At 31.3% G+C, this 14,003-nt stretch overlaps 1 protein-coding gene across 2 annotated transcripts; it reads left to right on the top strand.

Moving 5' to 3' along the window:
* Positions 1–549: 549 nt before the first annotated feature.
* Positions 550–11,722, top strand: LOC143054328 (fibrinogen-like protein A). 2 transcript variants are annotated; one of them, XM_076227307.1, is made up of 9 exons: positions 550–670; positions 1,528–1,596; positions 2,828–2,899; positions 3,065–3,136; positions 4,209–4,268; positions 6,218–6,357; positions 7,012–7,108; positions 10,448–10,612; positions 11,475–11,722. In XM_076227307.1, the coding sequence occupies exons 1-9, from the start codon at positions 604–606 to the stop codon at positions 11,687–11,689; spliced, it is 957 nt and encodes a 318-aa protein (XP_076083422.1). In that variant the 5' UTR covers positions 550–603; the 3' UTR covers positions 11,690–11,722. The 2 variants fall into 2 exon arrangements, with proteins under 2 accessions (XP_076083422.1, XP_076083423.1); XM_076227308.1 differs by lacking the exon at positions 2,828–2,899.
* The last annotated feature ends 2,281 nt before the right edge of the window (positions 11,723–14,003 follow it).

The following is a 14,003-nucleotide window of genomic DNA, read 5'->3' on the forward strand; positions in this document are numbered from 1 at the left end:
TGGGTTGTACTATACACATCGAATTCAGCCATTCGATATTTGGCAAACTCATAATATTGTATTTGATCTTTAGGGAGTACGGGTATCAATGATGGTAACGAACATAATGTACCCACATCCATTTCCACGATTACGATATTACCAAACGAAACATATTCCTGGTACCGAGCATGAGCAGCACGACTGATTTAACAAGAAAAATAGTAACTAGTTACAATTCTTTGTATGTCCATAATAAGAAATTCGTCTACCCTTTTGTTAAGCTCGTATTTATTCGTAATGCTAAAACCTTTAAGTGAATCTTTATCATAATGTTATCTTGTAAAAAAGCCAGTTGGCCATTTTTTTCTATTTGTTAGAATCTACAGTTGTCGGAAAATATTGTTGACTGATATTTGATATAGATCGATGTTTAAATGTGAAGAAAAATATACTCCGTTTTATTGAATCATGAAGTATCAACTGTCGAATGAAACATGTGGAACTTTGTGAAAGTCATGCTATATTGATCAAAATATCCACATCACCAATCATTTTCGGAAAACATTTCGAGATATTTAGTATTTTGCATCAAACACTTGAAAAGCAAACATATTCAAAATAATGCATTGGATATTGTTGTGTGCCTTGTTGTTAGCTGTTAATTGTTCCGTAGAACCAGGGAATATAGGTGAGATATATAAAATACTTTTAATCTGAGTTAATCCGGTTTCACTAAGCTAATATCTTAAAATTTAAAGACTGTGATTTTTGAATATTTATATTAATATATTTCACTTTGAAATATTTGTACGTCGGGTGAAATTATTCAAATTTTCAACATGACTTTTTTGTTTGTTAAATAATCTTATTATATGGACTGCATATCAAAATATCTTAATAGAGGTAAAAAACAAATTGCGCAATCACACAGCCATAAAACATTTGTAATAATGTTGCATAATTTCATCGTTAAATAAGCACATACACAGAAAGGGAACATTCAACAGTTAAATATTTCATACATCGTATAAAGCTCCTACGTCACTTGTAATATACAAATGTAATAAATAAATGGTCCACATGTTTGACCCTTTAAATCCACTGCAGAAACAAATTATCGAATATTCATATTGTAGCGGATCTGTACAAGTTATTCTTGTTCCCATTAGACATTTCAAAATTAAACAAAACAAACATATTTTTACATGTAAATGATGCAGCGACATTGCGACGCATTTAATTTATAAAGTGTTATTTCTAAAAAAAATTATTTCCTACTTATCTGTTTTCCCAATCATCCACATATGAACATACTTTGATAACAGGAAAACCCAGCAAACTGTTGATTGTAGTTAACAACGTCTACAGCAGACACCACAATTCGGAAGTCGAAATTGAAATCGTTGAGTTTAGATAAAAGAATAACGAATTATGAATTAAATGGCGGAACTACACCCAACTTCGAAAGTAACCGTATTTAACTATGGGTGAATTCAGCCGTTTCTTCAACACTAGTGGCATCTGGCATATTTTGTTTTATTTCAGATATGCGGAATACTCGAAAATCATCAGAGGAAGACTCCAGAGTGGACGATATTTTGCATGAATTACAAGGTAAATTTTATTTAATGCTAATGAATAATAAGCACAACAAGTGAGAGCTAGCTTTAAACATGTTAAAACCAGGTTCAATCTACATCAGAAAATGCCTGTACTAATTCAGGAATATGACAGTTGTTATCCATTCGTGTGATGTGTTTGAGCTATTGATTTTGCATTTGATTAGGAACTTTCCGTTTTGAATTTTCCTCTGAGTTCCGTATTTTTGTTATTTTACTTTTCACAATGCCAGTTTGGAATGCATTATTTTCAATTAAGCTGTTCAAAAGTGTTAGGTTATAAAAGAATCATGTAATATCATTTAATAGTATATACACTTAGACAAGTTTTACAATTTTAGCTTTCCTTTTTGATTTAATAGTCTAAACCTGCGTAAAGTATCCCACGCTAATACTCTTGTTCAGGGAAACTATTCGCATATGACAGATCGATCGTGATTTTGCGTTATCGACTGAAAAGATACGATATATGATGACTGGGTGGGGACATTATCAGTTTATTAATTTATCAGATCGGAATCGTTATCATAATCGTGGTACCTTTGATAACTATTTACATCACTGGTTCGACGTCACTGCAGGTGGACGTTTCGTCCCCCGAGGGTATCACCAGCCCAGTAGTCATCACTTCGGTGTTGACATCAATATCAGAGATATAGAGATCGTGGACTGTAGTTACTGCTTCACTTCTTACAACTGGTTTAAGGCTCATGACATTTAAGATAAAACAAAACTACTTAGTATATACTAAATGGACACATGTTTCCATTTAGTATATAAATAGTTTTTTTTTTATCTTTAAAACGCTTTACTTTGACAATAGCTGATTTATTCTGGCAAGTCATTATTTTCTTATCAGCAAAAACAGAGTTTTAAGGAATCAAAATTACCTTCCCTCCTCCCCCCAAAAAAAACTTTGTTTTTAGTTTTATCAAAATGTGGTCAGTTGATTTGTCGTTTTGTTGTTCAATTCAACAAAGTCAACATGGATAAACTTCATCAATTTCTTTCATCAACAAGAAAACATTTATATAACTGACAAACTGTTTGAAATATATGTACACTTCCGGCCGACCTTAATATATAAATAATTTGTTATTTAATAGAAAATGCATTCCAAAATTAACAATATTAACGGTATCATGTTTTGTACACCAGAATTTATAGCTTTCAAAGTCATTCGATGTATGTTTTTAATTTCATATGTGAATATCCTGTAATTTTAGGAATATGTTTTACTGAAAAGAATCACAAAACTGCAAAAGATCTTAAAAAGGATGCACAGACTATTCTCAGTAGTAAGTAGAAGTGAACATTTTCAATGCAATGGTACATTGCATGTTTAGAATAATTTCCGCAGTAACTTTAAAGAACACTTGACTTCAATGTTTTTTTGTTATTATATTCTCTATTTGAAATATTCTGTTCATTCATTTTAAAATCATTTTGTTTTCTATTTCAAGATATGGCTGTGTATAAGGATATAGTCAAACTGAATGCACAACTTAAGACTGAAATTGAGTGGATTCTAAGAGGTACCTTAATTTCTGCATTTGATTTTGGAATGAACGCTTTTTATTTTGTAAAGCTTTCTTTGACAAGTTTACTCTTAACTACAACGGGATATTATTGCAAATACAAAAGTCGATAGCAAGATAAAAAGTCCTTACCAAATAAATCTTGCTTTTTTTAGTTGTTAAACTAGGGATATAGCTTAGTCTTTCGTAAATTTTACGGACACCATCACGAGTTGGTTGACCGTTATGGAATAACCGTTTCACAAATGATATCGGATATGTTCCTTACGTCGTAACTATAATCCGCTTCCCTTTCATGAATGTGACCTACCGAATTAGACTATTTACCGGATTTGTAATCACATAAGCAACACGACGGGTGCCACATGTGGAGCAGGATCTGCTTACCCTTCCGGAGCACCTGAGATCACCCCTAGTTTTTGGTGGGGTTCGTGTTTTTTATTCTTTAGTTTTCTATGTTGTGTCATGTGTACTATTGTTTTTCTGTTTTTCTGTTTGTCTTTTTCATTTTTAGCCATGGCGTTGTCAGTTTGTTTTAGATTTATGAGTTTGACTGTCCCTTTGGTATCTTTCGTCCATTTTTTACTCCATATATAAATGGGTATGGCAAATCCGAAATATCAAAAGAAAATTTGACCATAGGGTGTTATTATCAACCTCATGTTCATTAATTCGTGTAGCAGTCAACAAGTGTAAATTGAGCTACACGAATGCCTAACGGTCAGGTCGATCTGTAGGAAAATTTAAGAATAATACTTATAAAATCTTGCTTATAATTTGCCGATAAAGATCCCTAAATTTCCCATAACCAAAATGCCGAGTAGACCATAAAAGTTTTTTGGTTGAGATAGTTTTTCAAACATTTGAATTGTCAAGTGGGATTACTTTTCCTGTATTTATTGTATCTCAATTTTCATGATTTTGTTTTTTTTATAAAACCTTTTTAGAATATTATAATTCAGATAAATAGTACTAAACCTGTATCAAATAGTTATTACATTGAATTAATCATTTTTGGAAACAGCCATACTACTAAATTTATAACATGCGATAAACATATCTTATTTAGAATCACGTGGAGAAAAGCAGCTTTCACGAATATTGAGATTGATGAAACAGGACGTGAAAGGTAAGTTTAAGCATGGTTAACTTTGTTTAAAAAAGTCGGTATGGTAACTATTTAAAGGAAGAACAAAAAAGATTTTGTGTTATATTCATGCATTTAAAACATGAACAATATAAATAACCATAACCATAATTTATTTACGGCATAAAATTACTAGATAATGTATAATTATGGAGGCTTTACTTTATAACTTATTAGAATAGAAAAACCGCATTGCTTAGTTTATATTCTTTTCACTTCATATATGTTTAGCGTGAGACCTTCAATATGAAAAAATGATCACAACAAATGGATACAAACAAATGTCATTGGAAACAAAGCTTTTTTTCTTTATGTCCTTTATGGTCTCAATGAGCATAACATAAAACAACACATCTGAGGACTTAACTGGTTAGTATTGAATACGTAAAAGAAGGACAAAAGATACCAGAGGGAAAGTCAAACTCATAGATTGAAAATTAACTGACACCGCCATGGCTAAAAATAAAAAGACAAACAGACAAATAATAGTACAGAAGACACAAATTAGAAAATTAAAGACTAAGCAGCACGAACCCAACCAAAACATGGGGATGATCTCAGGTGCTCCGGAAGGGTAAGCAGGTCCTGCTTACGAGGAGGGGGGATGTGTCAAAATATGGGTCATAATTTTGCGAGATTTTATATAAAAATGACCCTCCTTTTAATGACATCCTATATTAAAATGCATTTACGTTTGATAACTGTATATTGATATGGGTTATGATCACCAAACGATGTCAATTCATAATCATTCATATATAAAAACTTAAGGGTAGCTGGTATATTTAAGAATTATGAGTGATGATGAGTTAAAGCTTATATAAGCATGGGTCATATTTTAAATATGGTATATAAGTATAGGTTATTCTGTCTTAAATATTTATATATCTATAGGTACTGAATTTCAGATAATGTTATATCAAAATGGGTACTTTTTTCGAGGCAAAAAAAGGCACACCCCTACCAAAATAATATCGAAGTTACCCCCCGTTGTCCTGCTCCACATGTGGCACCCGTCGCTTCACAAAATTGCGTACAAACAACGTTACACTGTCAGCTCATCAGCATGTTCTACAAAGGAATTGTCAATTAGATTGACAAAAATTCTACCCTCAGGGAACGAAGGTCTTCAGAAATACTGTGAACTTTTTTACTTGCTTAAAGGTATCAACCATATGTGGATTCTAATCTCGAAAGAACTTCTGGATAATTTGAAATCTCGATCCTTATCTGAAAATATGTCTATCAAAACTTTAGATTTTTCAACCTTCCCAATACTAAATTTGAAAAAAAATGTATAAATAATATGCCACAATGCCGTTTAATATTAAAAATGGAAGCATATATTTATTGCTTTGGGAAACCATACGGCATATTTTGTTATTAGTAAACAAGAAAGCAATACATGAATCACAGAGGAACAAGTGATCATGAATCGGAGCTACTTTAGATAATTGGCAAAAACAAATTGATTAAATAATTTCACATTCCGATATATTGATGATATTCTTCCATTAACAATCCAAAATTTTCTTATTGGGTTTCATTAATATAACATTTAGAACTAGAAACAACAAACACGCCTCCACTTCATTTTTTAGACTGCTTTTTCCATTCTTTTGGTGTGTTTGAGCTTTTGGTTTTGCCATTTGAAGAAAAAAACTTTACGTTTTGAATTTTTCTTCTAGTTCGTTTGTTTGATGTTTTATTGTTTCTAAAGATACATGTGATTCCTAAGAAGGATTAATAACATGATTCAAAAAGCAAGAACATATAAAAAAGAAGATGATGTGTTATAATTGCCAATAAGACAACTCTCTAAAAGAGACCAAATGTCATAGATGTAAACAAGTTACAAAAATCTAAGAAATGACAAATAGTCTGCTTGATTGTTTACACGATTGTAATTTTTCATAAAAACATTGATTCAGGAATCTGTGATATAAAATTAGCGAAGGATTGTACTGAGCTGAAGAAATATAAAACAGAATCTGGTGTATACAAGATATATCCCGATAAATCTGAGGTCAAGGTTTATTGTGATATGACAACAGATGCCGGGGGTTGGACTGTGAGTTTCAAAATTGTATATGACATAGTTTAGGATATTTCTTTTCGTCATTGGTTACTCATTGTGAGACCAACTTTCGTTCACTATTATGTAAATTGAGTAACGTAATAATAAAATGATTGACATCATTAAGGTTTAATTTCGGTAAAAACAACGTCTATTATATTAACGGTACCAATTTGTCTGTACCTGATGCGCATTTCTTTTACACAAATCTCTTCAGTGATAGTCGAAGACAAAATATTTGAAGTCCAAAATATATTCCTCAGAATAAAGAGCCCTTTAAACCTAAACGGAGACAAAATTTAGCCGTACAAAAAGTTTAAAACACGTTTAAAGATTATTCATTAAGGATTGGCTACTCCAACATAAACTTTTCGCGTTTTTAAGCTTTGTATGTGCTTTGAAATGTAGAAGAAGATTTCAATGTTGAAAATAATAATTTTGTTTAATTATTTTTGCAGAAAGTTTAAGCCAATACATTCCGAATTTAATATGTGCACTCCTCACAGTACTCGCCGAGTATATTAAGAACTATACGCTAATGGTAATCTAATCAGAACCATTGATACAACATAATTGCATAATAATTTTAGTTTTACAAGATTTTTGTTCATGCAATCAAGTAAACTCTGTGTCATATGGATCTTCTAGGTTATCCAAAGAAGAATAGATGGATCAGTCGATTTCCAAAGAGATTGGACAGATTATGAGAATGGATTTGGGAATCTTAACGGTGAATACTGGTTTGGTAAGTATTGTAGTACGGTGACGGAATAGCAAAGAGTCGAATATGAAAAGAGTTTAATTTTCATATTTGAATTTAAGATTGGTCGTCAAAAAGTCGTTTGGTGTATCTAACCTACTATACATGAATAAAACTACAATTTTTCATTTCATACACGTAAGTTTTTGTGACTTAAGGTTCTTTAAAACGATATTTTTTAAACTTCCAAAATTTCTACCATTAAATTATTAAACCTAAAACAATTGCGAAAAGTTGTGTCTCAACTTGTTGGAAAGTTATGTTTATTATCAAAGTTGATACGAAAACTGTATAAGTCAACGGTGTTAACAGTCCGCATTCCAAATTTGAAACGCTGATCCTTTCCAAAGAGCAAAAGATAACCATTTTGCTTAAAGTTAGTTCTTTGTTTTCAAGTTCAGATACATTGAAAAGTTCCTATCACTCTATAATCCACATGTTAGTCCCACATATCAGATACCCCAGTGAGATTGTGATTAAGGATACAACCGAAATCAGAATCTATGCTTCATATATTGACCTTTTATTTGATATTGACAAAGATTGACGACCTCAAACAAGTATATATTTCAAAGGTCACATGACGATTTTAAGTTTCTATTTGTCAATTTGCCTACTTCTTATTAGTGGAATATCATATTCCCCATGATATGGTATTTACATATCTCAAGTAATCCAATACGCTCGTGCATGGTGTTATAGTACATGTAGACTTCATAAAAGGGGTGTGCTCCTGACATCGTTCAAACTGCTTGAAACAGAAGCTGTAGATATCAACGAGATATTCAAACTTATTACTAGGAGACAATATCACAACGCAAAATTGGAAGAACAACACAAAGACAAATAAAATTCTACAAAACACTTGATGACAGACCAAAAATCAACTCGAAACTTACTGAAAAGAATGAAATTAGCTAGGGTTATCTCGTGTATTCCGGAAGATGTAGAAGATACTGCTCCACATGAGACACCAGTGTGACGAATATGTTAATACAGATATGATGAAAAGTTCTGAGTAATGAGGAAGAAGCGGCGACTGAAATAGACACACAATAAGTTTGAATGTCCCTATCAGGAATGGTATTACATTTAGGCTTTATCGTTACTCAACTCAATAGCAATATTTGTTTGCGGGTTTGATATATCTAAATACTAAATACAAGATCAGATCTAAAAATTTACAATTTGTGTCCCATTCCTGTTTGTAACATTTGGACGATTTTTAATCACAAGGCGTGTCTCACGTTCTGTTGAAGAAATGGACCTGAACTCTTTGTGAAGTTCATGGGATTCCCTAAGTTTCTGTTTGAAAAATTGAACATCGGTAAACTATTGTTCCTTTAACTTTTCTTAGAGACATACAGATAAAAAAAAACTAGCGACTGAATATACTAGTAAAAAAGAAAATGTGGTTAATTCAAGAAATCGAAGTCATTGGTATCAAAGTTTAAATCGATTTATTATTTTTATACTGTAATAAAAAAAATCAACAAGCAAGATAAGGGATTATATACTCTAAATAATAGACATAGGTAAAGAGTAATTTGCCGTACAACCACTGATAACCTTTACAGAGATTCAAGCTTTATTTATTACAAAGACAAATTTACAGAAATTATGTTTTACTATAATCAGTGCGATATTAATGCTTAAACCTAGTTCAGATATCAAACCAATTTATACAGACCAGACAGTAGAGCAAAACAATCATGACAATCCGACACTTTCCAGAAATTACAATCATGTGATCATTTCAAATGTATACTGTCGATAAAAGATGTTTTTATTTAAATTTCTTAAGGAATATCTAGAGTTACAAGCAGCAGGACCATCTAGTCCTGTTTGAGCAGGGTTTATTTAAAAATTGTCAGAAAGAGGCCAGATGTAACAGCTGTTTAATGTCCCTCAATGTTAGATTGATATCTAAAGGGTATTTAGTAATGACGGAATGTTTTGAAATTTCCTATAATGCTGAATATAACCACGCTACATGTTGTACACAAACATTTCACCAGCACTTTGTTCAATTGCACAACAAGTGAATTGTCCGTGCTTAACATTCATATTCGTAATAATATTAGGACATGTTTCAGAAAGTGTCGTGTTCGTTAACCACGACAGTGAGCTTTGAAACAATGTTGATATTCGAGATTTCGGTTGCTAAGCCTCCAATGTCCGAACATATATATTCCAGCAAAGTGTTATAACATTCCTACAACATGTACAATACAAAAGTCATTTGAGGTCTGACTTACTTATAAAAGTGACGTTTGTTGAGTGCGATGTTAAATTATCTTGCATAAATGTGTGATCTAGTGTCGTTTAGCTTGGGATTAAACATGTTGAACAACTGAAACTTTCTCAATTTTTAAACAAAGAAAAGGCCGTTCTATAAAAATTCTATAAAAAAATGTCTTATTTAATATTGGCATGCTAGAACGAATCTTTTTTTTATCATGTGCCATTTAATTTGGGGTTGATCAACCACAATTTGCTCAATTTTAAAACCGAGAAAGCATGCACAAGGCTGATCTATTCATTAAAAAATGTCTTCTTAAAGATGTCAGTCTATCTTATCCTATTGATACATTTTAACTTCTGACAAAACGGCATAACACTGTTTAAACTCAAATATAAGTCTGTTTGAAAGATTGAAGATTGTTTCGTTGGCAGTTTTGCATGTATTCAATAAAACATATACGACCAATACTCAGTTTTCCACTATCATTGAGCATGTTGAGGTATACAAGATAATTATATTTTTAATATTTAGTTATACATTGTGTATAGTTTTGATGGTCGCTGTTCCGTTTGAAAAAATTATAGTCCTTAAAAATTTAAACCGCCCCCCCCCCTTTTTTGTAAAGACGAATACGTTTACTCAGGAAACTCATTAAAGGATGGATTTTCGTTTTGAATAAGGAAGTAAATAGATGCATATTTTCAATCATTCTTCTACATAATGGATATTGTACTTTGACCTTTAATAGTTTACTTTTACAAATTGTGACTTGAATGTTATCTCATTGACATTCATATCCACATCTTCTTATATCTATTCAAAATTAGAATCAATTGATCAATTTTGTTTTGCCTTGACAAATGTTTTTGGCCTTTGATTTTTATTTCTGAAGTACACACATTTTCGGTTTGAATGATATATGATTACTTCTGAAGTACACACATTTTCGGTTCGAATGATATATGATATAGTCATGATAGTAGTGTAGTATTTATGCTGTAGTTTATACTTAAACAAAAAGGGACAACCTTAATCTGTTTTCTGAATTTTACACATTTAGTGTTTTATGTGTATTATAGGAAACAAATACATACATAAGCTGACATCCAGTGGTAAATATGAACTGAGAATAGACCTAACAGACAGGTCTAATACAAAGAAGTATGTTGTGTATAAAACGTTTGTTATAGGCAATGCAGAGTCTAAGTACAAACTGACTATTGGGAATTATAGTGGAAATGCACGTAAGATACGAAAGGTTTAATTAATCAACCTACTGCAGAATTTGACAAAATAAACAAAAAAACACCAACACTTAGGTTTGAAATCTAAACTAAGGTTATTAAGTGAAACTAAATCAATGAAAGCGTGTTATACTTATCGTACCATCATCGTAGGAATCAACACTTACGTGACTTTTAGGGCTTAAATGTCAACCGATAATGCTTTAATTTTTTAGCATTTCCAATACTTAGGAAAATATGTAACACACACTCACGATTTGTATGACAATACTGTACGGTACAATGGGAATAATAGCGTTATAGAGTAGAATTTGTGGTGACGTTACAGTAAACATCAATAACGTCGCCGAAAATTTTATAATTTTCCGCTAAAAATCAAACTTCAAGTGAATATAGCTTGAAAACTAGCACGGTTGCTAAGGACTCTCTGTGCACCAATGGATTCGTCGTTTATTTTTTAATCTCAATTCAAATTTAAAACAAAATTATGTTGACTAATGAATTAGAAAATCATATTAAAGTAAAAATATCTGCCGTTTTTTATGATTTTCCCTATATATCCTTTGTATTTCTGGCGTATCCTGCTGCTAGTTTCAACAGCTTGTATTTTCAAAACGAAAACGGTTACCCCCTTTTTTTATTTATATTCTGATGTATTTTTACAAGCAGAATCCACATGTAAATTTAAAAAAAATCCATTGAGTAGTTATATTACGTACACTTCGCCTTAAGCATTGTTAAGTAACACTTAAAAAAAACTGTTTCTATGTATTTTTGTTCTTTTTTTAAAGATACATTTATTTACATCAATATAAATATTAATGTAAATGAGCTATCAGTTTACTATTTATTGTTAATAAAGGTGACAACATGGCTTACCATAATGGAATGAAGTTCTCAACGATCGACCAGGATAATGATGAAAGTAAAACTAAGTGTGTAACATCTTGGGGACCATGGTGGCATAAAAGCTGTGGCTACTCTGCTCTTAACGGGAAATTCAACAGTACATCGTATTGGTTCAAATTTAGCAACAACAAAGCAAAAACATCAGTAATGATGATACGCCAACTATGATTGTTTAAAAATCCCAAATAAAACTAAATCTATTTCTGTGTTTTTATTTTTGTTGTTGGATGTTCATAAAGGTTTGTTAGCCATGTGATCGTTCAAATCAAAGCTATTTCAGATACACCTTTTAAAGAAATTGATTACAGTACAGTTTAAAACAACAACAAAAACATTGAAGATAAGAACCCTCCTTTATTCTAAGATTCTTAATTTAGAATATTTTATGAATATAAGAGAACACCAACAATAGTTAATTTTTAACCAAATATTGACCATTTTAGCTATGCCGTCATTTAATTGTCTAAGGGCATACGTTATAGCGACAAATTGTCAATAATTGGCGTTCAAAACTAATTTTCGTCTAAAACGTTTTAGCAAATCTTTTTTTTCAAATGAAGTTATAACAAAGTAGCTAGAATCAGCCTTCTTGTATCTGTAAGACGTAAATAATGTTTTACTGTAGTCATGACTATGACACATAAATATGGAACATTAGAGACAATTGTTTCATTGTCTCTAGGTTCAAGAAGTATAACACATTCTAAAAAATGTTCCCTTCAAAACGAGTAAAAGATCGTTAGGTGTTCTTAAACTCTGTTTATTTATCCATTTTTTCAAAGATATTATTTTGAAACTATAAGCCGGAATAAAAAACAAATTGGTATTCAAGAGAAAAACGCATTGACATTCATATTAGAAAAATTTGCAGTAGGTGAAAATGTCATAAATTATCAAGTTAAGATGAACAAACAAGCAAATAACACTGAAATAAGTCAATCAAATGATGTGTATTTCTTTTATATAACAAATTTACCAAAATATTGCATTGATTTTGCTATCATCTAAATTTGGTGGCAATAAAACATACTGCAACTATAGATATCTTTCATTTTCAGCAGAAAAAATAACGATAAATGTGAAAATGACGATAACTCTTTATAGGTAACACAAAAAGTAAAGGTATGGTCTTCAATTATAAGGAATTTCGAAATAAATTGAAAATCGAACGTTTTCTACAAAATCTTTTCACATATAAATAAAAGAGTCAAATGATCTGCATTCGACATCAAACAAAACCACACAGCTGCAAAAATGTCTAATGTATTAGCTAGCATGACTTAAAGGACTTTTCAAACAAATCAACTTTAAATTAAACTGATACATTGTAATATAGGATAATGGTGTTGGTTAAAAATACATCATTTCAGAACCTTTTTTTCACATAATTAGTTTCACACATGATTAACAAGTTCCGGATCGACCTTAATACCAATACTGTTGTATCCTTTACCTATTACGTTTTGTAAAATCCTCCTATATGGGGAGAACCTGTAAATCTTCCAGTAGTTGTTTTATATTTATGTTACAATATATATTGTACACTAACTAACAAGTATGTTATCGTTAAAACAGCTCCTTACACATAAGCTAACACTGTCCTTTGGAAAAGTAAAATAACAAAAATACCGAAGTACAAGACCAAATAAAAAGAATGGTGTAACGTACAATTAAGATGATAAGAATGTATACAAATGTACTTCAAGAACATCATATATAATTTGTGAACATAGCTACGGAATATTTATCAGCAAAATTCAGAAAAAAAGGGTAGACGTTATTCAACATAACCTTTGCTCATCAACTCTTTGCTCAGACTAGTGACGTTTTATAAAGTAGGAATGATTTATAAAAACTCTATTTTGATTTGGAAATTTTCATGGTTTGCCCAAGTTATTGTTCCTGAAAGTTTTAAGTGTCATTATTTAGTAAGTGTTAATTCATGTTTACATGTTCAATAACTTGTACAATAGAACGGGATGATTTAGATATAAGAAGATGTGGTATAAGTAAAATTGAGAATGAAAATGGGGAATGTGTCAAAGAGACAACAACCCGACCAAACTGCAGACAAAACCCGAAGGCCACCAATGGGTCTTCAATGCAGCGAGAAATTCCCGTACCCGTAAACGAGTTTCGGCTGGCCCCTAAACAAAAATGTATACTAGATCAGTGATAAGGGACGTAATACTATACTCAGACATATACACAAGAAACTACAATCAAAAATCATACAACACTAACAAAGGTCAAGGTCAAAGGCTTGGGACAGGCCTAACATGCGGTAGGGTTAAACAGTGCTAGTTTACTTGAAAATTTACACCATTGTTGAAATAGGTAAAAGGAATATACCCTTTGATTTTGAAAAAAGTTCTATGTATATTTTTATTCCAGAATTATTGGACTTGAACGTTCTGCTTAAAATGACTTTACACTTACAACACACAACTGTAGTATGCTTTGTTTAACATTTTTGGTTTAG

This window comes from Mytilus galloprovincialis, chromosome 12 (assembly GCF_965363235.1).
Source record: "Mytilus galloprovincialis chromosome 12, xbMytGall1.hap1.1, whole genome shotgun sequence".
NCBI lineage: Eukaryota > Metazoa > Mollusca > Bivalvia > Mytilida > Mytilidae > Mytilus > Mytilus galloprovincialis.

What these genes read in the sequence shown, in the direction of transcription:
- LOC143054328 (XM_076227307.1), top strand. Translation starts at nt 604, where the DNA reads ATGCATTGGATATTGTTGTGTGCCTTGTTGTTAGCTGTTAATTGTTCC. An exon ending in TATTTTGCATGAATTACAAG is followed by an intron (nt 1,597 to 2,827) that starts GTAAATTTTATT and finishes CTGTAATTTTAG; the next exon opens with GAATATGTTTTACTGAAAAG. An exon ending in AATTGAGTGGATTCTAAGAG is followed by an intron (nt 3,137 to 4,208) that starts GTACCTTAATTT and finishes TATCTTATTTAG; the next exon opens with AATCACGTGGAGAAAAGCAG.